The sequence below is a fragment of the Apaloderma vittatum genome, unplaced genomic scaffold, assembly GCF_000703405.1.
Source record: "Apaloderma vittatum isolate BGI_N311 unplaced genomic scaffold, ASM70340v1 scaffold4884, whole genome shotgun sequence".
Classification (NCBI taxonomy): domain Eukaryota; kingdom Metazoa; phylum Chordata; class Aves; order Trogoniformes; family Trogonidae; genus Apaloderma; species Apaloderma vittatum.
The window spans coordinates 76,318-102,238 of record NW_009714295.1 but is presented as its reverse complement, the minus strand read 5'-3'; the positions used below and the strand labels follow the sequence as shown (position 1 = coordinate 102,238).

Here is a 25,921-nt window from a genome sequence, read left to right as displayed (position 1 = left end):
TATGCAATTATCTATTTGCTCTTCTAACCAATACTTCATAAGTTGCTTTTTTTTTTGTTTGTTTAGACAATCCTTTTTTATCCCAAAATAAATATTCTGTAGCTTCAAAACATGTTCTTAGGCAAAGATTATACATATAGCAATTAAAACTTTCCATTACTCTTTAAAAGTGAAATAAAATAAACCAAATTATACTTCACACTGATACATCCTTCAAAGTATTTACTTCCTTAAAATATATATTAGTATTTTACAATTTAGCAATTGCTACTGTTGCTTATTTGTATAACTTGTAACCATAATAATTCTTGTTATCATCTTAAAAAACAGTAAACATCATATTTGTAAAGTATGAGGTGTATTTTTTTAAAATGTATTTTTTAACTAAAAAGACTATGACAGCAGAGACCACACTTTAACTAGTAAAGAAATACAGTCTTAGAATAGTTTATCTGCATCTCAAGATTTGCATCAGCAATGTAGCAAAATAGACTCTTGCTGGGATAAATTGCAACTCCGCTCACAATATTAGTCACTGCAATAATAGACATATCCCTTATAGGGTAGGCAATAGATACATATCGTCAAATTTGTGCTTGCTATCTACAACATGAGCTTTAATCTTCAATTCAGTAGGTTATTCAATTTGCACTTCCCAAAGTATTTGAAAATTTGTTTCATTTGTTACATTTTAGAAGAAAAAAGTCTTTCATATATTCACTTTTCTGTTTATAATTGCCAGTGCATTGTTCATGTTTCTGGGACTACAAAAGGAGTAGTCAGAAAATAGGGAGAACACATTCTTTTTATATTTTACAAAATATAATCTTTTTTATAATTTTAAGGTCAAATAGTACCTAGAGTGAGGAGTACTTAAATGAGAGAGCTTAAGTCTCTGGAAGGGTCATCTTGTAACATTTAACTTATCTAAAAAACTCAGGAGAAAGCAAAATGGTGATGTAAACTGCTTTTTATATGTATTTAGAAGCACTAATGGAAAGATGTGGATTCTTCTTAAAGTGTCTTCTTCCTACCTATCTACCTGATTATATAAATGTGCAATAAGCTACATAATAGCTCCTTTCTCCCACAACTGACAAACAGAACCTTCAGATGAATAGAGGAACCAAAATGAGCAAGAAATGTTGTCTTTCTTTATGTCTTGTCTACATTAATTTCACTTGCTTTTGTTCAATTCCTTCACCAACTTCCTTGAATAATCTCTGATAAAGAGCATAAGATTTGAGGAATCATCTTCATGTTCTCAGGCTTTTTCAAGGCGTTTTTTGTGTCTTTTGGCAAACCTTGTGGCCCTCTGTTTCCTAGGCCTGTAAAAACAGTAATTTATAGCACTTCTCCTAATTTATATTGATATTACCATGGTATAGCTTTGAAGTTATCAGATATATCTCTGAGTTATTTTCAGGTTAAAATGTAGGTGTTCATTCAGACACAATTTGTGGAAGATCATTTAAAAGTTTTAAATCATGCAATCCGGTAGATCACAGTCAGTAAAAGCACCAAAAGCAGTATTTAGGATATTTACGTAACGATACTAGGACTCAAACCTGTACAAAGTCTTAGTAATAACTATTCAGAAACATTCATGCTGGTTTTAATACATTATATGGGTCAAACCATCTCTAAAAATTTATGTGCAAGTATGTTGTTTTGTCTAGAACTATTTTATGCCAAACATAACTGAATACTTGAATTCTGAGTATAATACTGAGTCAGTACAATTTTGAATGCAATCCAATGCAGACTAGTTAAGAGGAAATTATAGAATTACTGCACGAAACTTTTTGGTCTGATCATGATTTGTACTGATTTAAAGGCTTGCCTATATCCACTGGGAATATCATCAGAAATGCCATGCCATGTACCCCAGAAAATGCCGTTGCGAACACCTTTGTATTTCTGGTGGTAGTACTTGCCATTGAGGTTGGCAGACAAACATGCATCAAACCACCAGCCAGAGCTGTAGTATGCTCCACAGTTTCCTGAAGGATACCTATCGTTGTCCTTGTCTGGGGTTGTAAAGAACTTTTGGTCATGGTTGTAACGCTTACTGTAGCGAAGGGCATCTCCTGCTGTGCCACTGTAGCCGTGAACACTTAGACGGTACTTTAGGTATTCGTTGGCCACATAGAAGTGTTCGTATTTCGCGTACTCTCTGATACCGTTGAAGTCCTCAAGTTCAATTCTCAGTTGCATTTCCTGGCTCTTTGTCAGGAGGTGAATTTTGTCATTCCCCAGCCAAAACTCCCTGCTGAGGTTCCCAAAGCCGTTTTTGTAGTCGTTCCAGGTTCTGTTAAAGTTAGTGCTACCATCCTGACGCCGTTGCAGCACTGTCCAGCCTCCTCCATGCGTTTGCATGTCACAGTAAACTTCAAAGCTATCGTTTCTGGGGTCAGGGCTAATCCTGTAGATTCCGTTACTCCTTCTGCCTGCTGTGTAATGATCAGCACAGTCTCTCTGCATTATTTGTATAACTGGTGGAAGAACAGATAGTGTTAGAATAAACATAGTTGCAATTTAAAAATAAAAAAAAGTTTTACCCAGACTGATGTGGTGTACAGAACTTGGATTGGAGAGACTTTGACCTATGAAATAATATTTCGGCAATTTCAGTTCTAGTGAGAAACAGGTTTTCTTCCATCAGGTTTACTCTGTAATAGATGGTGCTCAGGATATCTGCATTAGATAGCAAAACCCATTTAGATGGATCCAAAAAAACCCATTTAAAATGTCAAAAAACCACATTTAAATGGGTCAAAAAAACCCATTTAAATTACTTCTTGTATCAAAACTGCCTAATATGGAGGCATTTTGTTTGTCTGCTTTCCCTTTTCTTCTTTCCTCTACTCTTCTATCTTTCCATTACCTTCTGTGAATTCAGCATGATTCCTTCAGTCCATATTTCTAATGCTTCATGGCTACACACTTGCTGCTTTTTGTACTTAAATGTGTGCCATCACATCCTGTCTATAATTTAGATCTTCATCTGGCAGTATGTCAGAGAAAAAGCTTTGAGCATATGGGAATGACTTTAACCTGGCTATTGTTCAGTTGACGTCATTTGATACAGAACATAACAGCATTAGGGATGTTTCATGTGTTAATGTTGACTGTACTTTAGGAAGCAGAAAAAAAAAATAATACAATTGTGTCATCTATTGTAGTAATACTGTGATTCCTAGAAAGATGAAGCTAGAAAAGTGATGGTGCTTTCCTGTGTATTGCTGGCTTTACAGCACAGAAGACTTTCAGCGTGTACTCTTAACACAGCTTTTTCCCACCATTGGGTGATGTATTTTATTCAGAAGAAAAATACCCCCAGGTTTTCCCTGCAGAGTGAAAAATACATATTTATCTACAATGTCATCCAGTAATGACATTATGTTTAACAGCATAATATTATAGTTCCATGTTCTTAAGTGGTACTGAGAGCTCTCAGAATTTCTGAGTTAGGGTCAAAACCATAATGTTCATTCCTATTGCAGATTTGAATTCGTGGACATGTTGATTTGCAAACTTGAATTGCTGATGTTTCCTAGAAAAATTAAACAATTAAACTACTTCTTGAAAGGGAGGAGTGTTCTCAGGTTGCAGCAGGGAATAAGACTCAGGACTTCTTGTTTGCCAGTACAGAAATCTGGACAACTATGAAAGCACAAAGTATAGGAATCAAAGGCTTAAAAGCCAAATATAAATCCTCATCTATTTTCACTGAACATTGTGTAAGATCTTTGATGGCCTAAGTTTCAAAGCAGATATTTACAGAGAATATACATTTCAGATAAAATGCTTTTATAACCCAGTTCTACTCCTCTTTATTTAAAGTTTTTCTATTCCTTTCAGTGGATGCATGAATAGCTCCTGGAAAGGAGAAAAATGTAGCTATTACCCTTGCTAGATTTCATAACATATATATTGCTGCTACAAACACTTTTAGCATCAGCTGCTGCAAAATAAAAGGAATAGCTACCTGATCATTATGAACAGTATCCAACAGTGTGAGAAATATCTAAAATGAATTCAATCTGTTATGAAGTGCTGTACTTGAATTTGATTCATTGCCCATTATCAACACAGAAAATATCACACATTCTTTTTGTGATTGTTTTACATTTGAATTAAAGTGATTTGTATTGGTTTATACCTAAGCTGATGGTTGACACAGTAAAAACATTACCTTTATTATTACTCATTTGATCTTTTCACACTGTCAAGCTGTACATACACTATTCTATGTGCAGATGTGTCAATTTTCAATATGAATAGACAGAAGAACAGTTTTATTTTAAACTTGATAGCTAAACAACAGAGGCTTAAAAACTGTAATGTGGTCTGATTTTTCTCTTTGTCACTAAAGAGCCCTATCTTCTAATGCATGACAGGTAAGTGGTGGAATACAGTGTCAATCTTGTAAATATTTCTTTTTTTCAAAGATTCTTATATATAATATAGAAATCTTAAGACTTTAAACCCCCCTCAATCTTCCCTTAATAACAGTCAACATTAGAAATAAATTAGTAGTTCTATTTCTTAATTTTAATCAGGGCAATTAAAAAGTAATATAAAAGTGTGTTTGTCAGTGATAACACTTATTTTCTATTTTATATTGCTTATATATTAGATTGATGCTAAGGGTTTAGTATTAAAATGATGGTACATATATTGCCCACTTGAGAAGTACTTTTTCAGCTGAGCCTTTCAGATACTTGCTGTGGTGTCAAAGAAATTATTTTATTACCCATCTTTTAAAAACGTAACTTTTGACTTTACATTTTACTAAATGTTTAATAAGCACTTGCAGTCCTTTTTAGAATAATTGAAGTTTCACAGTGGAAAAAATACCGTGCAGTTTCCTAAGGTACAACTAGAGAAAATTAATCACTTCTCATCCAAGGAGAAGTGTAGTTTACTGATGTTTAATATCCTTAATGAGGGATAATATGGTGTAAAATAAAGTTTGCAAATTCATGTTTTAAAGCCCATAATAAAGTCCAGTTCTAGGAGGAATTGAACACCTGCAGCTCTCAGTAACCCTCTAGTGGCAGCTGACATGTTACAGAGGAATATAAATAAACACTACGAGAGCAAATACTAAACTTGTGAGGTTAGTAGCACAGCTATTTGATTATAATTTGACTAAAACTGTTTACCTAATATTTGTAAAATGCACAGAAAGCTTATATAGGCAGAAAGAGGTTACATACCAGGTCTCGGCTGCATTGCTGGACATTTAGAAGAACATTTGTAATCAAGGCTGTTCACAGCAAAAGTCAAATTAGCAACTTTGCTGTCAACATAGTGTTCTACATTGTTCATATTTATGAGGCTCATCTTCTCTAAACGACCCTGCAGTGTCTGAATCTGACTCTTTGCATTTTTTAAGCTGGTTGCCATTCTGTTAACTTTGCTCTGCAGCTCCTTTACTCTGTTATCTTGGCTTTGACTGTTTTCTGCTGGAGTTTCTGCATTAGGTAGCAGGAGTTCGTTACTGTTGTCTCTTTCTTGGTTGTCATCTGCCTGCAGCTTGCAATCCTGGCAGCATTTCTTCAGCTTGTTTACTGCTTCTTTAAGGCTCTGTACTTCTTTGAGAGTCTTCTCAAGCAGTCTGAATTCTTTAGGTAACTGGATGGTCATCGGAGGCAGATTTATCTGATATGGACAGTCCTCTCCTTCATCACATTTCCGATTAGTTTTGAGCTTTATAGGACAAGTCTCGGTAGCTTTTCCTTCTTTAGCATCCTCTTCATCTTCTAAAACAACTGCAAAGACATTTGTTAAAGCCAGGAGAGCTGTCTTCAGCAAGAGTAAGTAAACGATCAGCTTCATCTTCACAGAGAAACTGGCAGTATGAGGAAGTATGCAAAAGTGGAACAACTTTATAAGGGCAGCTTGAAGCCTGTGAGTTATCAGACTGCCTACACTGTTCTCAGAAATGGGTGGGAGTGCTTGCATCACGGGTGATTAATAGCAGAGCGGAGTAGGTAGTGCTTGCAAGAATAGCACATTTCAGTGTGTATTCCTGACTCAGAACTAGGATGTAAGCAAAATGATGAAATGCATGTGTGCTGATCACTTGTGCAGTTTAATTCCTTGCTATGCAAGGGGAAAATTTTTTTTGGAAAAAAACCCACTTAAGTTGCTTAGGTCTGTGTCATAACAGTCTTGTAACATACGTTTCTTAACATTTGCATGTTCTAAAACTGCTTCTCAAAGCCAGTCTATAGTTCTGCCACAGCAGGTGGAAAAGGTGGAAAACAGCCCCTTTCCCAGTTTGAGGTTTATCACGGCAATAGCTTCACTGACACTCAGTCCCTTGCTTCCTAATTTTTTTCTTTTAACTTAATAGATGTATTCATGAAAATTATTTAAATCTCAGAGCATACCAAAACACACATATAGTTTTGGTTCCAAACATTTTTCAGGGTGAAGTCACAAATTAAGGAGGATAAGCAGCACTTTCTTCTTACTATTTTGCCCAGCACTGTTTATAATAATATGGAATATTAATTATTTTTATGGCCCATCATGGTTAGAATTCACTGTTAGCTGATTCTTAGTACTTCTTACTGAACCTCTCTAAGTGAAGAGAAGGAAACTTAAGACACACACCTCACCTTTGATCATGGGACCCCAGCTGTTGGAATGTTTGTCCAGAAAACTCAGAGCAAGTCTTGGTGTTCTGAATAAAGTCCCAAATTCTGAATCTAAAGCAAGGCGCAGAGAGAGATAGGGAAGAAGCTCCCATAGGCCTATCACTCAGGGATTTTCTTTTCTGTATTCCTGATTTTCAGTTCTTGCACTTCTTTTTATTATGCCCTGTGTCAGCTGTAAGAGTTAATCATGTACTTTGCGTGACTAATCATGCCAAATGGAATACTTCAGCTCTAGGTGCCAATTGCCATGTACTTCCTTATTTTACTCTACAGCCACCTTTGCCGTTCACACATGGTGCCTATGCTGCTTTAATGACTGATGTTATTTTCCTTGTGCCCCGAAGCAAGGCTACATGGACATGCCTTTGTGCATTCGTAGCTTGATCAAGAACGAAAAAACTTGCATGAGTAAAGGGTTTTTATACCAGTTCTTGTTTAATTAGTCCAATCTGAACAATTTATTTCCTAAATCCTGTTTGAAATTACTCATAATATAGATTAAATATTAAACAGACATTAGTCACACACATGCTCCGTAAGTTCACGATCTGTGGAATGTTACTAGCTTTTATAGAGACAACAGGCTTATATTGATAGTAGAGGAGGGAGGCTTGGTAAAAAAAAATACTAGTCTGACCTGCTGAAGCAATTCCTTCAGATTCCTGCATAGCACAATGATCTGCATACTTTCTTGGGAAATGGGTTTTGAATCTACCCCTCTCATATTCTAAATGAACATCCCAGAACCTACTATGATGCTCTTGGTAATGGGGAAAGCTGTGTGTTTCTCCCTTTAAGATCATGACTGTTACCCATCAATAAGGTGAAAGGCTCCCCCAGACAGTGATTTATAGGGTGTAAAATATTGACATGACTTTGGTTTTGTTAAAAATGGATCAAAACTGAAATGTTTTTAACAGAAGAAATGTATAATTTTAATTTGTAAATAAAATTTAAAATTTTTATGTTTGATTATAGGATCTAAATTTTTTTTCTATCAGTCTAAATTCAGATATCTACAGAGCTTTTTTGTCCTGTATGGCTGCTACTGTCAAATTGAGGAAAACTTCACCAGCCTCTTTTGAGGGATTTTAGAAATATAGTAGAATTCCTAAATCCTTGTTATCTGGGAAGCCATGTTCCTCTCACACCGTTTGTTCAGTTTACAGTGAACTCTGCTATCTGCTATGGTACTTTTGACTGGACAAACTATTCTGTATCTATAAAATTAATAATAATTATCCTTGGTAGACCTCATCTTATGCCTTGAAATATTTACATCCATATCAAATATTGTTATAATTTATAAGTTTTGTGCTGTATTGAAAGCCTAAAATATCATTAGAACTCAGTAACTTCAAGAAAGGCAGAAATTTATAATAATACTGAATGTCAAAGACAGTAAAGTTCAGATACCTGAACTTTTCAGACATTTTTGTCCAGAGATTCATTCCTTCATCCCTTATATACCTTCCTTATGGGATATTTACTTCCTCCTTTGCGTGAGATTTCTGTGGTCTTGAGATGCTCTGTAGCTTCCTGATTTTGTTACTAGTCTGATGTCCTGCTGCTAGGCTGACTGCTAGCAATCTGTTTGGAGCCCAAAAGTTTCATTTCTCCATCAGATATCTATATGCTTCTCCGCTCTGGAGAAGTCTCATAACTGAGGACTGGTCTTCCTGTTCTGTCAGGGGACATCCGTTTCCAGCAGTTTGTCAGGTGTCTCTTCTTCCTTCAGGAGCTCAGAGTAGTATGCCACAGCCTTTTTAGTGTTTCGTACCTCTTACCTTCCTTGGGATAAAGTTTCAGAACTTCATCCTTAGAAAGGGCACTGAGCAGTCTTAAACTCTTAAGATGCTGTTGCAGCTTAACTAATGACAGGTATGGGATCAGATCAAAAGTGAGAACTTAGTTTGTTCATAAGCAAAGTTTCTTCCCAGATAGGGCTTTTCGAGATCCCTAGAGCATTCTGTATAATACTTAAAACTTCAGTTAAGCAGCCACAAAAGCCAAAAGCCAATCTTTTTCAACTGTGAAAGGATCTATCTGAATAACAACTGATGATCACAAGTGAGGATTTTCTGCAAAAGTCTTTAGTTACATTAAAGGTGATTTTCTTGTAGCTTTTCCTTTCATTTAGTCTTGTTTTTTAGGAACCTATTTTTCTTTACGTGGACTGAAGAGATATCTTAATCTCACAGACATATCTTCCTAAAGATAAAAATACTGGGAGTTCAGGGTATTCTTAAATTCTGCTGGAGATTTTAATTCTGTTCCCAGAACTACCCAGTGGCTGCAAGGTTAAAGAAGTAATATATTTTGGTTTAACAGACTTGTCTGAGGGCTGTTTATTCAAAGTTTATCAAAAGCAGCATAAACCATTCCCATGATTTTTTAGAGCATGGATTTTTTTCTGGAAGATAATGGAATGTAGGTCAAAGAGAAAAAACCAAAGACTGTAGGCAGATGTTAATTTAGCTAGTGACTATGGCAATTTAAAACATAGGAGTTTGCCATCTGTTTGATTTCTCGCTTTGTGCAGGGAGTTAACATCTCCTGCAGATGAGTTGCTGTGAAACATCCAGGTTTGTGTAAGCAGTTCAAATGGTCGGTATGAACAAACGTGAAGCACGTCTGGGCGCATTCGCAGAATCACACAGAATCACAGAATGTTAGGGGTTGGAAGGGACCTCTGCAGATCATCTAGTTCAACTCTCCTACCAGAGCAGGATCACCTGGAGCACAGGATGGTGTCCAGGCAGGTTTTGAATGTCTCCAGAGATGGAGACTCCACCACCTCTCTGGGCAGCCTGTGCCAGTGCTCTGTCACCTTCAAAGTAAAGAAGTTGCTCCTCATGTTTAGATGGAACTTCCTGTGTTCAAGTCTGTGCCCTTTACCTCTTGTCCGGTCACTGGGAACCACTGAAAAAAGGCTGGCTCCATCCTCCTGACACCCATCCTTTAAGTATTTAGAAACATTGATTAGATCCCGCCCTCAGTAGTGGTAGGCCTTTGGTTCTCAAAAATACTAGCATGCTGCCCCGCAAGTGCTGAGCTATTTCACCCAGGTGCCTCTCTAGCAAGCCCGGTTACATCCCCATTCCTCTGAATCTAGTTTAAAGCTCTCTCAGTAAGCCCTGCTAACTCTTGTCCTGGAACCTTTTTCCCCCTACGAGATAAGATTTTCTCATCCATTACCATCAGGTCTGGTGTCTTGTATATCAAGCCATGGTCAAAGAACCCAAAGTCCTGCGAGTAGCACCAGGCTCAGAGCCAGGCAGTGATCTGCTGGCTTTTCCTGTTTATCCCCTCATCATTCCCCACAACTGAAGATATAAAGGAGAACATCACTTGTGCGTCCAATCCCTTGAGCAGTCATTCCAAGGCCCTGAAAACTTTCTTCATTGCCCTTGGGCTTCTTCTCCCTACTTCATCACAGCCTACCTGAAAGACCAAAAGGAAATAATAACCTGAGGGCTGTACCAGGGAAGGTATCCCTAACCTGGGCCCCAGGGAGGCAGCAGACTTCCCCATGCAGAGGGTCCAGCCTGCATATCAAGCCTTCTGCTCCCCTCAGAGGTGAGTTGCTATGGAATGACCTGTCTTTTATTCTTTACTGAGACGGTTTTGATGCAGGGGTTGGTGTGACTAGACCTGGACCTCCAAACTGAATCATACAATCGTAGAATATTTTAGGTTGGAAAAGACCTTAGAGATCATCTAATCCAACCCCCCTGACATGGGCAGGGATGCCCTTAACTAGACCAGGTTGCTCAAGGCCTCATCCAACCTGACCTTGAACATCTTCAGGAAGGGAGCAAACATAACCTCTTTAGGCAATCTGTTCCAGAGTCTTGCCACCCTCAGACTGAAGAATTTCTCCTAGGATCCAATCTAAACCATTCTCCTTCAATTTAATTCAATTTCCCCTTGTCCTATCACTGGACACTTTTGTGAAAAGTCCCTCTCCATCCTTTCTTAGGTTACTTTCAGGTACCAGAAGGCAGTTATAAGGTCCCCCTGGAGTCCTCTCTTTTCAAGACTGACCAATCCCAGCTCCCTCAGCCTGTCCTCGTAGCAGAGGGGCTCTAGCCCCTGGATCATCTTTGTGGCCCTCCTCTGAACTAATTTCAAAAGATCCATATCCCTCTTACAGTGGGGACACCAGAACTGGATGCAATATTTGAGGTGGAGTCTCGCAAGAGCAGAGTAAAGGGGGGAATCGCCTCTCTTCTGGAAGAACTAGAAGAACTATCACCCTCTTTGTTGTCTGATTCCTCTTGCAGAGCACTACAAGACACTACTGGCCACTAGATGCAGTGTTTCTTTCACTGTATCATCTTGATGGTAGATGACTTTGGTATTTTCCATGTAGGGATTGCTTTTTCCCATGAACCAGGGAACAAAATTTTTATGAACTATGCCTTGGGAAAGAATTCATGATATTATTTTTCCTAGTTGTTATTTGTTAGTTTTAGCAGGCTTTTCAGCAGTTTATTTTTTGTTAAAGGATGCCTGACTGATCCATCTGTAATTAAAGTAAAATTGTAGAAATTCTATATAAGGCAATACGGTGTTATATCTTCTGCAAGTAGATGTATTAATGTTTTTGATGTATGCCTTTACCCCACTGTCAGTTACGAACTGGCTCTGAGCAATGGGCTGATCTTGAGAAATCTACAGTTCCCTTAGTGCATTATCATGGGTCCACGTTATTGTCTAGATAATTTGGAGGTATCAGGCACAGATAAACCAAACACCATCAGATATCCCTAGCTCACCTCTTCTAAAGGATTGAATAGATTGTGTGGAGACTAATAGTAACAAGGATAGAAATGCAGGAGTCATAGCATGGATTCAGTATGCTTGTACCTGTTATTACCTACAATATAGAAATAACCCCTGAAAAGTCAGCAGGAGACAGTGTTGCCTTCTACCCAGACTAAGAAACACCTGAGCTGTGTGGTAGTTGTCCAAACTGTGGACTCAGAGGATTTTGACAGAGGATACAAAACTTTCTGCTTGAAGAGGAGCACTTACCCTTTTTCTTCCCTGAATGTTTAAAGATCTAAATAGTATCCAAAAGAGGTAAGAAAAGCTCTTCAAATAAACAACAGAGAAGAAATTTCAAACGTCACATAGCAGACCGGCCAGTAGAACCGTAGTGGCTAATCCTATAATAGAATCCCTAGCGTATACAAACTATAAAATATATCAATCCCTTGATATTTTTTGTTGTCTCCTATTATGAGGCAAATGGGTTGTTTGACAAGATCTTTCAGATGTTTGAAATAAGTAAAATTAATATAAAATGTTGGATATTCTGTGTTAATATGACATTAGGTGTAGTCACAATGTCCTGTTCTAATTACAAAATGTACCACTTAGAATGAAGAGGTGGAAAGTACTATTATTCCATTTGAGCCTAGAATTTTGCCATATCTGCAAGCATAATTAGAAACATGTGTTAGCTCCATCATATCCATGGAATGCAGAGATTCTAGAGAACTATGGAAATTAAGTCTTTTCTAGGAAGCTTCAAGTGTTTCACTTTCATAATGAGTAATTTACATTAATCAGTAATTTCTTCGTGGTGACTGTATTTATCTTCCATGCTTTCCTGATCCTTTTTTGTCAAAAGAATGCAAGGAGTTGGACCAACATTCAGACTGAATCTTAAATTTAAAACTTGTCTCAGTTTTATTTCTTTCTGGAGAGTCCCAAAAGAAGCTTTAAAAGCATTGAAATTCAAAACAGGGAACGTCAAGGTTCTTAGAGTTTTTATTTATATCAGATTTGAGTTACAGAAAACTTGTTTTGAAATTCCATATGAGTTCCTTGGTATACTGCTTTGAGCTGACTGAAAGAGTTGAATATAAACTGTTAAAATGGAGAATGTAAAAGCCTACTGCACTTAATATAGGAGTGAGGAGCTGTTGACGTAGTCAGGGATGGATTTCACTAGTTTTGCTCGTGTGGAAGACTACCTCATTTATCAGGTGGATCCTTTCCCTTCTATGGTTTTAATTCCCGTTCATATTCTGACATCTTCTCTTTTGTACCAGCATCTCATGTATATCCACTTTCCAGCCCTGGGGAAACTACTGTGGCCCTACATCCAGGGGCTAGTGGACCTGAGGTCAAGCTGGAAGGATATACAAGAGCTCCCTCAGACTGTGTGTCACCCCTGAATGTACTCCCTATTTCTTGGAATTTTCTTCAAGAGATTTTGAAGAGAACTCTTAGGAAGAGCTGTTGGTAGTAAGCGGATATGAACTTATTACTGGTATGGGTATAGAGATAGTTATTTTGGCATATAGAAGAGCTATCTGAGCATAAGTATTTTCTGGTTTTCTCATAGATTCCTGTATTTAAAAGGTTCCAGCTGAGTGCTAGAAAACTCGCCTTTTCCTGCTAGAAAAATATGTAGGATATGCCCTTCACTTTCCCCTTTTCAGCAAAATCTTTATCATAGGACATGATTATCCAGTACTTTTTTCATGGGGCTTGTCCCTGATTGAAGGAAAGAAGTTTGTTTTGGAATTTGGGTTTGGGTTTTGTTTTGTTATGTTCTATTTTTCTGGTAGAAAAGCCAAGCTTCAAATAGCAAGGTAATAGGAAAAAATGTAACATTAGAAAATTACACTCATGCTAATTAGTTAAAGATGAGTGTAAAATAAAAGAAAGAGTAACTTAATAGGATGAAATAAACATAACAGAAAATTTAAATTAAAAGGGAAAGATACAAGTACATCCAGTAATAAGTTAAATACTTCCATACTTTTTATATAATTACATTTATGGGAGTATAGGGAACAGGAAAGTAGAAAGTTGCCAGGCAACCATCCATTAGCAGCCAAATCTTCATCTAACTTTCCAATAATTCTCCATTTAGATAAGGAAAATTTATTTTAGTTTATCCAGATGATCTGTCAGTTTAGAGTGTGTTTAAAAATGTGTGGGGTCCCAGTTTCTTGTGTAATTAGCAAGAAAAGCTGACAAAACCAAAATACAGTTAAGTACAACTGACATGGAAAGGGAGTGGAAGACTTGAAAGTTCAAGAATATTTACCCGACTATATTCCAGACTCCAGATCTGAGATCATCAAATCAACAAAACTATTTCAGTTCTTTCAAGGGCATTATGGTTTACAGAGGACTGAAAAAGACACCCTCAATTGCCACTCACAAGCTTTTTTGTTCTTCACTACTCCATCTTCTTGTTCATTCTTTTCCTTTTCGATGTAGCAACATAGTTAGTAGAACTGTGGAGAACTGCCATTTTACTTACGCCAGCAATCCGAGAGGTTCCAAGCAATAAAATGAACTATCAGTATATCTTGGGGGGAAGAGGGAGGAGTGAAATGTAACTTCTTTTTTACACTTGGGATATTAGTCTTGTACACAGCTTTTTTTATAGAAACATATCTTACACAGATCCAACAGACCAGAAGAAAATTATCAGAAACCTTCATTTTGAAATGTTATAGTATGTGAAGATATATATATATTAAATACTGTAGGCTGTTTTATCATTACTTGTTTTACTTTTGTGTCCTTGAATTTCAACTTTTTTTTTTTTTTTGAACTAACTTGCAAGCCTACTTCCTTAAGATTGAAATCTGGAAGCTCTAATATTTATTACAGTCAATGCTGCCAAAATACAGTGTTTTTTGAATTAGCCTAGAGCTTATTCAAACATACATTGTTTAAACTCAAGTGTTTTTACAAATAAGAGAAAAGTTAGGAATATTTTCTGATTTTTACATTGAATTTCCACGGTGCTATTTATTAGAAATTAAATTAATCAGTGTAGTCTTGTGTTACATGTGCAAGATGCTTGGTTTTGAGATTTTTTTTTTCTAATTCTTTTTTTGAGTAATCTTTGCAAGACTTATGGAGGCTTTAGTATTGACCTTTATAAAAGATATTAGTGTTCTCTGGAAAGCATTTCTCTTCTGAAAGTGTGAGGTGTTAGGTACCTTGTACAAGATATCTCCTTCCATCCAACATTCTGTCAATCTTCCATATTTTTAATTTCCCTGAAAAACAAATTTATTCTGGAAGATGTGAAAAGCATCAGGAAAGTGAGTATTCACTTAATCCATTACAAGTAGATTTTTTAAATTAACTTGTATTGTGCTGCATTTTAATATATGGTTATTCTAGATACTGTAACATAGTATAAATTTTAATAAATGGTTGATATAAAAGGCGTGACACTTTTACAAAATTAAGATGATTCAATTATTGCCCTTAGTTTACAGTTTTCCAAATGATATTTTGATTGCTAAAGGGGAACTTAGTAGCCGATGTTGTTCTCCACCATAAGATGTTTCTCCCTGTAAACAAAAACATGTAGAAGACATGTGAGGACATGGTCTGGAATGGAATGTCAGAGGCAGAAGCGTATCTCCACAGATAGGCAGTAGGCAAGGCCTGTGATTACAACCCAAGAAGGCCAAATGTGCTTGTTTCTATGCAATGGAATAAAGTGTAAAATATTCTGAGGACAAAAATTGTTGTAATAGTTACTGTAATTTGCCATTGGGCTGGAGGATGTCCATGACCACAAGAGGCAGTTTGCTTTAGTATTGTGAATACCTTTTCCAAAGGTGGAAGAACAGTAGATTTCTTGGCTCTAATTCCACTCTAGATACTAGGAGGAAGCAAAGTCATCCCAGCTGGAAAACTATTTTCTTCTCAGCCCACCAGAAGACAGACAAGACAAACAAGACAGACTCTATCCTTTATACTGGCCACTGAGCAGTGGCTCTAAAAGAAGGTGACCCCTAGTGATTTTCAGTATCTTTGCCAAAAGCTGTTACTTATTTTCTGCTGGTTGTGGACAACCATAGTTCCAGGTCCAGGTGGGTACCTACTGTCATTCCAGTCCTATCTCTCATTTGTATTATCACTAGGCAATGTGTTCAGGGACTGAAAATTTTCTATTCATCAGCATCATAGAAATGTGTAAGGAAAACAATTGTATGCCCTATTCTAGACATTCATTGAGTTTCTGGGAGGATCCATTGATTCAACTAACACAGCTTCTGAGGTTCACTTCATTTACACATCACTTGCTACCACATATGTGGGAAAGGCAGGTTTGAAAGCAGTATATATCTGTATATTGAGGGCATCATCCCTCTTCTGGTTTTTATCACCACAAATAATGCATTTTTTCTACAGTAGGCTCATGCTTGTCCTCCCTTCTTTCCATAACTGACTAGTTCTTCCCCTCCAAGAATCTTGAAGAAAACAGTGTGTCAGGCTTTAATAACAAATCCTGGCATCAGGGTAGCCCAGCACAGACTCTCTGATGGCACTCCAAATAAAGCTGGGGCAATGGCAGCTATCTGGTGATGATACTTTTCATGGAAGTCTCACTCCCTTTGACATGCTAGTATGCTATCCATACTGTCTCTCTTGCATAGTCCTCAAAGTTATTTGTCTTCAGATGGTATAGGACCAGTCTTATTGGAATAGAGCTCTTAGCTCTGAACTGAACTAAGAAATAAAGTGTTAAAAGTGTAAAAATTCATGCATATGAAGGAGAAGGCATAGCGTCAAGTGTAAGTAAGTTTATTTCTGTGGAAACATTGTCAAACGTGGCATAAGTCTGCAGTGAAGCTGAGCAGTAAGAAAAACTGGAACTCATGTATAGATCAGGAGAACATGGGGAAAGAACATGGATGAGGTACCACGCAAATACGGCAACATACGAGGCTAAGAAATAGATGGGTTGAGACAGGAAAATATTTTATTCCTCACAGCAGAGTTACTTAGTATTGTGAACTTAAGTGAACAGTATCTCTGGATCATAGAGGATGCCAAAATAAATATTTGAGAGCTGTTTATCTTTAATCTCATGCAAACAAATGAAAGACAGATCTCCTTTCCTTTTCTCAGGGCCTCGGACAGCAAAGGCTGTCTTTTCTACCATGAAATACTTTGCAATAGATCTTTAAAAAATGCATAAACCAAACAGTTATAAACAAAAATATATACTTCCTTTGTCATATTAACTTGGATTCTATTTCTTGACCATAGGAGTGGTTCTGGACAGTTTCTCCTGGATATTCAAGAAAAGGTTAGCTAACAGAACAGCCCACATTGGAATCTCTTAAAGACCCTTAGTTCAGCTTAGAAAAAGGCTTTTCCCTGGAGGCCTTGTCAAATATATGGGTTGAAGTATGAATTCTGGGATTTTCCTGGTGCTGTAGTAAGTTCTTTTCTTATTTCAGGAGTTCTGCACAACCACATTTCTTTGCAAGTTCCCGTGGAAGCTGCAGATTTGACTTGCTGCCTCGAAAGGCTAGCTATGGACCTTCATAAGATCACCTTACATATTTTACCTGGATTTTATCTGGTTCTCCTTACCTGTAACCAAAGGAGGGGGAAAAAAAAAGTTTTCTAAAGAAAAACCCACTGAGTGGGTTGAGAGTAGCCTTGAGGAAGAGGGCTTGGATGTGTTGATAGATGAGATGCTCAACATGAGCCGGCAGTGCGCTCATGCAGCCCAGAAGGCCAACCGTGTCCTGGGATGTATCAAGAGGAGTGTGGCCAGCAGATCAAGAGAGGTCATTCTCCCCCTTTAATCTGCTCTTGTGAGACCCCACCTCAAATACTGTGTCCAGTTCTGGTGTCTCCACCATAAGAGGGACAAGTTCAGAGGAGGCCACAAGGATGATCGAGGGGCTGGAGCACCTCTGCTACGAGGACAGGCTGCAGGAGCTGGGATTGTTCAGTCTTGAAAAGAGAAGACTCTGGAAGGACCTTATCACTGCCTTCCAATACCTGAAGGGAACCTACAGGAAGGCTGGGGAGGGACTTTTTACAAAAGTGCCCACTGATAGGACAAGGGGAAATGGATTTAAGTTAAAGGAAAACAGATTTAGATTGAGTCTTAGGAAAAAATTCTTCAGTATGAGGGTGGCAAGACTCTGGAATAAACTGTCCAGAGAAGCTGTGGATTCCCCCTCCCTTGAGGTGTTCAAGGCCAGGTTGGATGAGGCCTTGAGCAACCTGGTCTAGTTGAGAGACGTCCCTGCCCACAGCAGAGGGATTGGATTCGATGATCTCTGAGGTCACTTCCAACCTAGGCCATTCTATGATTCTGTGAAGTATCCTAGGAGGTAGTATTGTGTGACTGCTGAGAGACTTCCCAGCGGCAAAATTGGGCTCCTAGTCCTATTTCCTATTTATACAAAGAAGAACTGGCTTGTTGGCCTGAATTACTGCCCTCAAGACACATGAAGTGTTTAAGTGTCACCTAAAAGATGAGTACCCTGCATCACACACATATAGGTTTTGTAGTACTAAATACGTGGAGTGGTTTGATCTTGGTATTTGCCGAAGGTATGTTAAGGCAGTGCTTTTTGTGGCCTGGGGATGATCCAGCTTGAGCCCAGTTCATCTTTTTTACAACCATATTGCCTGAGGAGACTCAGTTTAACCTGTGCAGGCCAGCTGTTATACCAAAACTGAACCAGTTAAGCAAATGGAAAACGGGTGACTGAGAGCCTGAGTTAAAAAAACAAGACATGAAATATTAATACAAACAGAAAATCAGAGAAGAAATGGTGATACAGGTAGCACTGTGGTTGGGACAGACACATTCTTTTTTTCCTAATATTTATGCTTAAAATTATTATATAAATAAGCATTTTTTTCATCTGCGTATTTGATTTGGTATGTTACCAAAGGCCAGATAAGTAAAAGGCTGCCAATTATAGTTATAAAAAGTAGCAGCAGAATGAATTAATGCTTAGGAGATTTCATAACTGTCTGTTTCCCTTCCATAGCTATTTTCTGCTGGAAAAATCACAGGCATCACAGTAGCTGAGCTGAAGGGAAAGTACACCCTGCTGCATAAGACTGTGATAAGGTATAATATTCCATTTTTAGACTTTATTTAACTAGCCAAAGCATTACAGGTTTAAAGTCATTATCTGTTATCTGTTGAAGCTTAATTATCATTTCAGAATTTCTTACAGTGATTGTTCATAAAGAGGAAACAAGAACACAAGGTTGAAAACCAGTATTATTTAATAGAAACTTTCCAGGTAATTTGTGATATTTAAATACGTGTTTGAACAATCTCTTTGTTTTTAACATAAACATAATAACAATGGCAATGGAGGAAGCACAAACTGCAACAGGAAATGTGCAAGTTAAAAATAAATATATATTTGAAGATCATGGAGCCAGAATTGTAACACAACAAGACTCTGACATGCTGAGCTACTGAGGAGAGCAACTGATGAAGCTAATGGCTCATTTTTAAGAAGGAGAATGTGACTGTCACATCTAAATAGGTGTAAATTTTACTCTCTGAGAATATTGACAGTCACATTAGGCATGACTGCTAATTTATTTAGAAGGGTACAGCTTTAAACTTCGAATTGTAAATGAAACTCAGAAGTGTAGTAGTTGTGAGTCTGCCCTGCTCCAGTACTTAGTGGAGGAGAGAGAAGAGATCGTGCTCATAACCCCGAAGGATCATGCTCATAACCTGAAGGCTGGCTTTGGAGCAGGACACGTGTGAGCAGAAGGAAAGAGGAAGGGACAAAGTGGGACACAATACTGCACTTGTATTAGGTGAGCAGTGTCTCACACAACAAACCAGTCCTATTGCACATTTCATAATACTACATTAGTATTTATGAATAGCAATTTTTATATTACTTACGGTATACCCATAATTATCAGTAAAATCAGCGTCACGATATTGCCAATGTAACGGCCTGTTACAATCCTGTAATACGCTCCATAATACCCACCTTATTAACAATATTTTATCTTGATTTCCCTGAGAGTCCACATCAAAACCTTTATGGCAATTCTGCTTGTAAGAAAACCATAGCTATTCTGTCATTTAATTTAAGGATCCTAAAACTAATTCAGGTCATACCTGCTTACATCCTGCTGGGACTTGATGTACCTCCTGGCACAAGTGCTAAGTAATTTGAAAAGGGGTTTCCAAAATCCTGAAAACACAGCTTTTCTTGAGGTTAGCTGAGTTTTCTAGTTTCATCTTAATAAAATAGGGAATTAGAGTATGGCTCTGGCTGTAAAAAGTCATCTGACTTTATTCAGATTACTGCATAGCAAATATTTTTGGAAACCAAAATTAAAAGCAGCACTCCTAAGCTAGTTCAACTCCCTGGAAAATGCAATCTTAATGCTCAGAACTAAGCATGTGCATTTTGGACTAGTTGATTGAGGAGGTTACTACCACACCAGCATTCACTGAGCTGAAGTAAAAATCCAGTAGCTGCTGAACTAGCCAGTGTTAGTCTGAAAACAGTCTCTGGTTGGAAAACATAGAAACATATTGCTACATATTTTAATTATATATTTTTATATAGCACTCTTTTATGTAGAATATTCTTTCATGTGAAGACAATTCCTTTGTATGGATAATAAGTGAAATATGGCTTGAGTGAAAACAGGACTCAGCTGTCTTTTCCGTCACACATAAAACCACTGTAAACATCACGCACCAAAAGCATAAAAATGGTAGATGGTAGATTACATCTCTCATTCTTTCCATGATTCTTATGGGAGTATGAAATTGCCATACTTCTGTAAGAAAGCCAGAGAGAATCTTAGATGTAGTCATGTGTCAAAGCAAAACACCAATCCATGAACAAATGCTAATTCCCATAGTTAAGTCTTTCTTTTTGCTAAAAGAAACCAAGGGAGATCAACTACCAAAAATTGATTGTGATCTCCAGTAAATTTCAAGGACTTTTCAGACATCAAAAGTGGGATTCATTTCTCCATGTGGTAACATCAGTAGACATGGACGTGGGAACTAGTATCTAGAGTCCTTTAACAGTCAACATAAAGAACTGGGGACAACACACTTCCTCCTTATACGGACATCTGCAAGTGCCTGATTTTCTTCATTGGCTATAAAGAGTCCTGATGGCAGGTTCACTATGTGTGAATACTCTTTTCCTGCAATGAACCATTCACAGAATCAGTACTACTTTTTAATTTTTAGTTCTTCACCTTTATAACTGCAGATCAAGAGCTTATTTTTTACTTTACAGTTAAATTTAATTTAAATTTACAGTTTAATTTAATCTCTTTCCCAATTAATTCCCATCTGTCCCAGTGCTGTGACATGTGGAAACAAATGACACTGGAAGATGTCTTCAGGCTGTACATGTTCTTTTCTCCTTAAGTTGCATTCAAAAATCTCAAGGATAAAGTCTTGTGCATCTTAAGCAGCATAGATCCCTGTAACAGCTGTGCCAAATGATTGCAATTGTTCTCTCTGATATAGAATACAAATTTGTCTGATGCGATAAATGCAACTAGTCTGTATGCTGATAATTTCCAAGGCTGTTGCTAGAGTACAAAGTTATAAGTGCATAGTGTGGTCCTTTGTTTAGTAATATATAGTCCTTTATTTCGTGATTTCAGTTTTGCATTCTGGCATTCTGGAAAGCTGAGACAGAACCTGACAAACAACATCTTTGATGCATTTCTTCAAAGTGTTATGTGCGTTTGAATTTACATTTGCTGCACAGCTGGAATGCTGAGAGCAGGCTGTTCTGCTGTTGTCTCATCCGTGGACTTTGCACTGAGGCTGCACTTAAAGCTGCTGTACCTGAGATCATATTTGGCCTCTGAAAACACATTTAATCACACAATCACATGTTCTGATTGTAAATTTTTATTTTTATTATATCAATTCAGGAGCCTAATATGAATATAATATACACCAAGCTGTGAGAAATCCAGGTAATAATGGTAGTTAATTTTCTGTTTGAGAGTCTTACCTCAATTTCTCAATTGTCTTCATTTAAATTTAAATCTTCACATGAAAAAATACTATTGGCAACCACAGTGAGCAAGACCTGGTCTAGATTCAACACTCAGCTCTTGTTCCCATTATTATTTTCTTACTATCTTGAAAAAAGCAATATTTAGAGTTTTATTTTTATTGAAGAACTTATGTGTTTATGTAAATCTATGTAAAAATTATGTTTTATGTTTTATGTAAGAATTATGTTTGAAATTAACATAGGTTACTGCAGCCAATTATATGTACTGCTAAAATAACATACATTCTGTTGGACTTGAAGAAGATCTAAATATTGTATAGGATCTTATGTCAATAAGTCATTTTATTTTTCCTTTACAATGTTATTATGTAAACCATCACACATGAAGTTATTTGTTCGTGATAAAGGCACACTCTTGTTTCCTGTTGAAGTCTGTGGTTTTCTTATTTTCTATCTTAAAAAAGGAAGTGGTTATCTACATAGAAGTGTTACACAGAACAAAACTTTTTTTTGCTATATTATTTCAGCTATGTTTTTGCAGTATAGTCAGTTGTATATTTTGTATTTTTATAGTTACCACCTCAACTCTATCCTTCAGTGTGATACATAATTTCATCTTTGTTGCTAAGCCATAAATGTCATCTTTGAGCTAAAATTTACGTAGAGTTCATCAATAGGGAAGATTCTAAATTCCTTTAGATATCTTTAGATATTACATTGCATTATATTTTTAATGAATGCAAGTGATAGAGTTCTTTATTCTTCCACGTAATTTGTGACTAATTTTAGTATACCATTACACAGAAGTTATAATGTAGTAAAATTAAGAAGGCATACACAATTTCTATAGCATAAAGAATAGGTTTATGTGTTGTACATTGTGTATGAGTTTTCACACTGTTTTCCCCTTAAGACTTTCTCATAATAATCGATATATTTTACTAACAACCCTTAAGATCTGCTATTCAGCTGTCACCACAGAGGTTCCTAAGTACAGTCTCTTAACACTGATAGAGTATTACAGTTTGTTGTCTTTGTGAAGCTAGACAAGTCAGGTCAGATAAATGATCACATCTACAAATCTTGTAATACGCTTCCACAGAAGTCCATAAATGTGTTCTCAGCCTGTGTAGCATTTACTGAGTTACTTCAGATACTGGTAACACTACATCAATAGCAACATACCATTCAGCACTGGGTAGGTGTCACGGTATTTACTAGTTGCTTAAAGGTGTTGTAGAGCCCAGACTGGGCCATGTCCCCGTGAATACTTCCCTGTTGTTGGTCCCCATGCTGATGTGGGTCTAGCCTTCAGCTCTTGTTAGGGTAAAATGTATTCCCTGTCTTCTTCACTAGTTCTTGGAGGTCCTAGAGCTGTAAATTAGACTAATGAACCATCTTTTATCTGGTTAAAATTAGATGAGATTAATCCCACTCCAACTCTAGGTATGTAGGAAAAAACTCCTCACTTGAGATTCCACTGCTCTCATGGCACCATGGCACAATTCAGATTTGAACAGACCTCAGCAGATCTCTAGTCTAACCTCCTGTTCAAACCAGGGTCAGCTAGGAGGTCAGACCAGATTAAATATTATAGGTAGATAAAGAAGTATAAATACAAAGATCATGCTTCTCATTGCCTAGTTCTAAATTTTTCTTTTTAATGTAGTTTACAGGAATCTGAGATCCAGCTGTTGCAGGAAGCCAAACGTCTTAGTGTAGAACTGGAACAGCAACAGCATGAACTGGAAAAAGCAGAACAGTTCCCTGAAGAATCCTCCAGTGAAGTTTCCCGAATAAGGCAACAACTGCTTAGTTGCCAAAACGAATACAATGCTATTAAAGAAAGAGAGTATGAAATCCAGTCCAAGGTGGAATGGTAGGTGACAGTGGTCAAATGCTGCTAAGTTTATCACAGTTTACTGAGACAGATATTGGCAAAGAATATAATTCAATCTTCCCTCCGTCTTACATGGACACATTTCCTGACTGTTGATAAACAAATTGCCACAAACCTTCCCTAGTAACAGCAACATTTCAGTGACCACCCTGGTGCAAGATTTGCAGATAATTTTGATTTTAGAGCATGCTATGCTGTTCTTTGTTCTTTACAATTTACTATATTGCATGATTAATGTTTGTGTAGGCAAAAATTAACAGGAACAATTCTAGTATATCACACCTTTAATACGAAGGATTAAAGTGTCTCAGAAAGCTGGAGACTGGGATTTTCTGGAAACAATGTGATAAATAGACCCTGGGATTTTATGGAAACAATGTAATAAATAGACCCAGTGCTATTTTAAACATGAGAAGCACAGTGTATTCGAGCTTTTCTATTCAGGAATTTAAAGGAGGAGAATTACTTGTATATTCTTATGTCAGAAAAATGAGAAGCTGGCTGTGAAAAAGGTGAATACTTGACATTTCTATAAAAGAAAAGAAATTCAGAATAATCCTGTTATTGTATATATTTTAATGGTCTGCATAGATGAGTGTGTTGTCCTTGAAGTTTTTATAGTAAAATTTGAAACAATACTACTGCATTTTTAAAAATATGTACCTATGGGGATGAACTTATATTTTCATTTTGTGGGCGCTCGCTCTTTTTACGCATCTTCAATACAGTTGTGGTATAGTTGGTATATATACAAATAAATATTGTCAGCATCTCACCAGTTAAAACTTATTTTTCTGCGAAGGAGAGCAGGGGCACTGTATAAACTACGCAGAACAGATTTTTCTGGCAGTTTTTTTTAGAGTCAAGTGTTTGCTCTAAGAGAGAAAGAAACTTGAGAAAGGAGAAAATTGGGAGTGAGAGAAATAAAGAAACATGGAAAGCATCTGGAAAAAATTATTTGCTATGAGATAACTAAGCAACATGATGTTTCCTGAAATAATTATTAAATACAGAACTCATTGCAATTTCCAAGCAGTCCAGAAATGAGCTCTTCAAAATATCATGCTTTTTACCCATTTGTCCTCATATCTTATGAACAGTTTTCACTAATTTTTCATCACTTTTCCAAGAAATGATGGGATTTTATATGTTTAGGGGATATATACTTGTACTGTATTTTCTACCTGTAGTCAAAAGGGGATTTCTGTCCTATGAAAAATGCAGTTTAGGTATAGTTTCAATTACCCTTGCACATTTACTGCTTTAATTTTTATATATGAATTGAATATCCTATCTTGTAGATTAAAAATACATTTTTTTGGGTCAGTCATACTGTGAAAAATGTTCTTTGACTTTAATAAGAAACTTCCTGTGTTTGGTCTTATGTATTGAATGAGATCAAACCCAGCTGTACAGACTGACCAGAGGTCCATATGGCACAGTATCTAACAGCAACTAGAAGTGCAGCCCCAGCCATTTCAGACACAGGGATTTCATGGGCCAAATACAGTCTGTATTTAGGAATCCTCAGCTGACCTCTCTTCTTTGACCTTCTCCTGCCAACCATATAAACTTCTGGCATTGCAACACCCTGAGCAATAAGTTCCACAGAATAACTACAAAAGAACTGCTACCTCCTTTCTTTTTTTGAACCCGACTTCCACCAGCTTCATTTCATGCTCTGTAGTTCTTGGATAAGACAGTGAGCATCTGACCTTCTACATTTCTGCTGCTGCAGGATGGTTTGATAGATCTCTCTTGTCCCCATCCCTCTCCCTTAATTCATCAACTTTCTTATTTAATTTTATTTAATTATTTAAATTTTTTTGAATATGCTTCACGCCTGGTGGTATTTGGATCTTATGCATGTTCTGAGTGTGGAGTGAGGAGCATGTGCCTTCGTTATGTGTGGATTTGTTTTTTGGGATAGAAGATACTGCTTTCCGGAAGGGACAGGGATTCTAATGTTTGAGTAGTGTAGAATGAACAGGACTGGCAGAATATATACCCATATGGGGAATGGATGAGTGAATGTAGTGAGGAAATGAGAAGTGTACTATGAAGAAAACCAGATGGTGGATGTGAATGAAGGAGTGGGTTTGGTACCTGTGACACAAAGTGAAAATGGATGTCCAGAATAGTTGTGACTAGCAGGTGATCTAATAGTAGCACTAATGTAAAATGAAGATCTATATGCCTGATAGTTTTACACATATAATAATGCAATGCTATTATTATGCATGTTGGGTGACAGAGCACTGGCACAGGCTGCCCAGGGAGGTTGTGGAGTCTCCTTCTCTGGAGACATTCAAAACCTGCCTGGACGTGTTCCTGTGTGACCTACTGTAGGTGATCCTGCTCTGGCAGAGGGGTTGGGCTAGATGATCTTTCGAGGTCCCTTCCAACCCCTGACATTCTGTGATTCTGTGATATCTTCTGAAATAACTGTGTGCATGGGCAGTGTCACAAGGCAGAGGGGAATCTGCATCATTGTAAGTTTGCTGTTAGGTGACTGCTTGGTTTCCTTCATTTCTCAAAAGGAC

At 37.2% G+C, this 25,921-nt stretch overlaps 2 protein-coding genes across 2 annotated transcripts in view; one reads left to right on the top strand and one right to left on the bottom strand.

Annotated features, from left to right (window-relative positions):
- CCDC146 (coiled-coil domain containing 146) overlaps window positions 1-25,921 on the top strand; it is a 65,894-nt gene that overhangs the window by 9,710 nt on the left and 30,263 nt on the right. Inside the window, exons 2-3 of the mRNA XM_009868693.1 lie at window positions 18,482-18,564; window positions 23,148-23,357. Of these exons, the coding sequence (XP_009866995.1) occupies window positions 18,482-18,564; window positions 23,148-23,357 (293 nt within the window). The remainder of the gene's footprint in view (window positions 1-18,481; window positions 18,565-23,147; window positions 23,358-25,921) is intronic.
- FGL2 (fibrinogen-like 2) lies at window positions 1,789-5,923 on the bottom strand. The gene is made up of 2 exons (XM_009868691.1): window positions 5,226-5,923; window positions 1,789-2,495 (listed from the first exon to the last, which is right to left on the bottom strand). Exons 1-2 carry the CDS (start codon window positions 5,845-5,847, stop codon window positions 1,789-1,791), a joined length of 1,329 nt encoding a protein of 442 aa, XP_009866993.1. The 5' UTR covers window positions 5,848-5,923.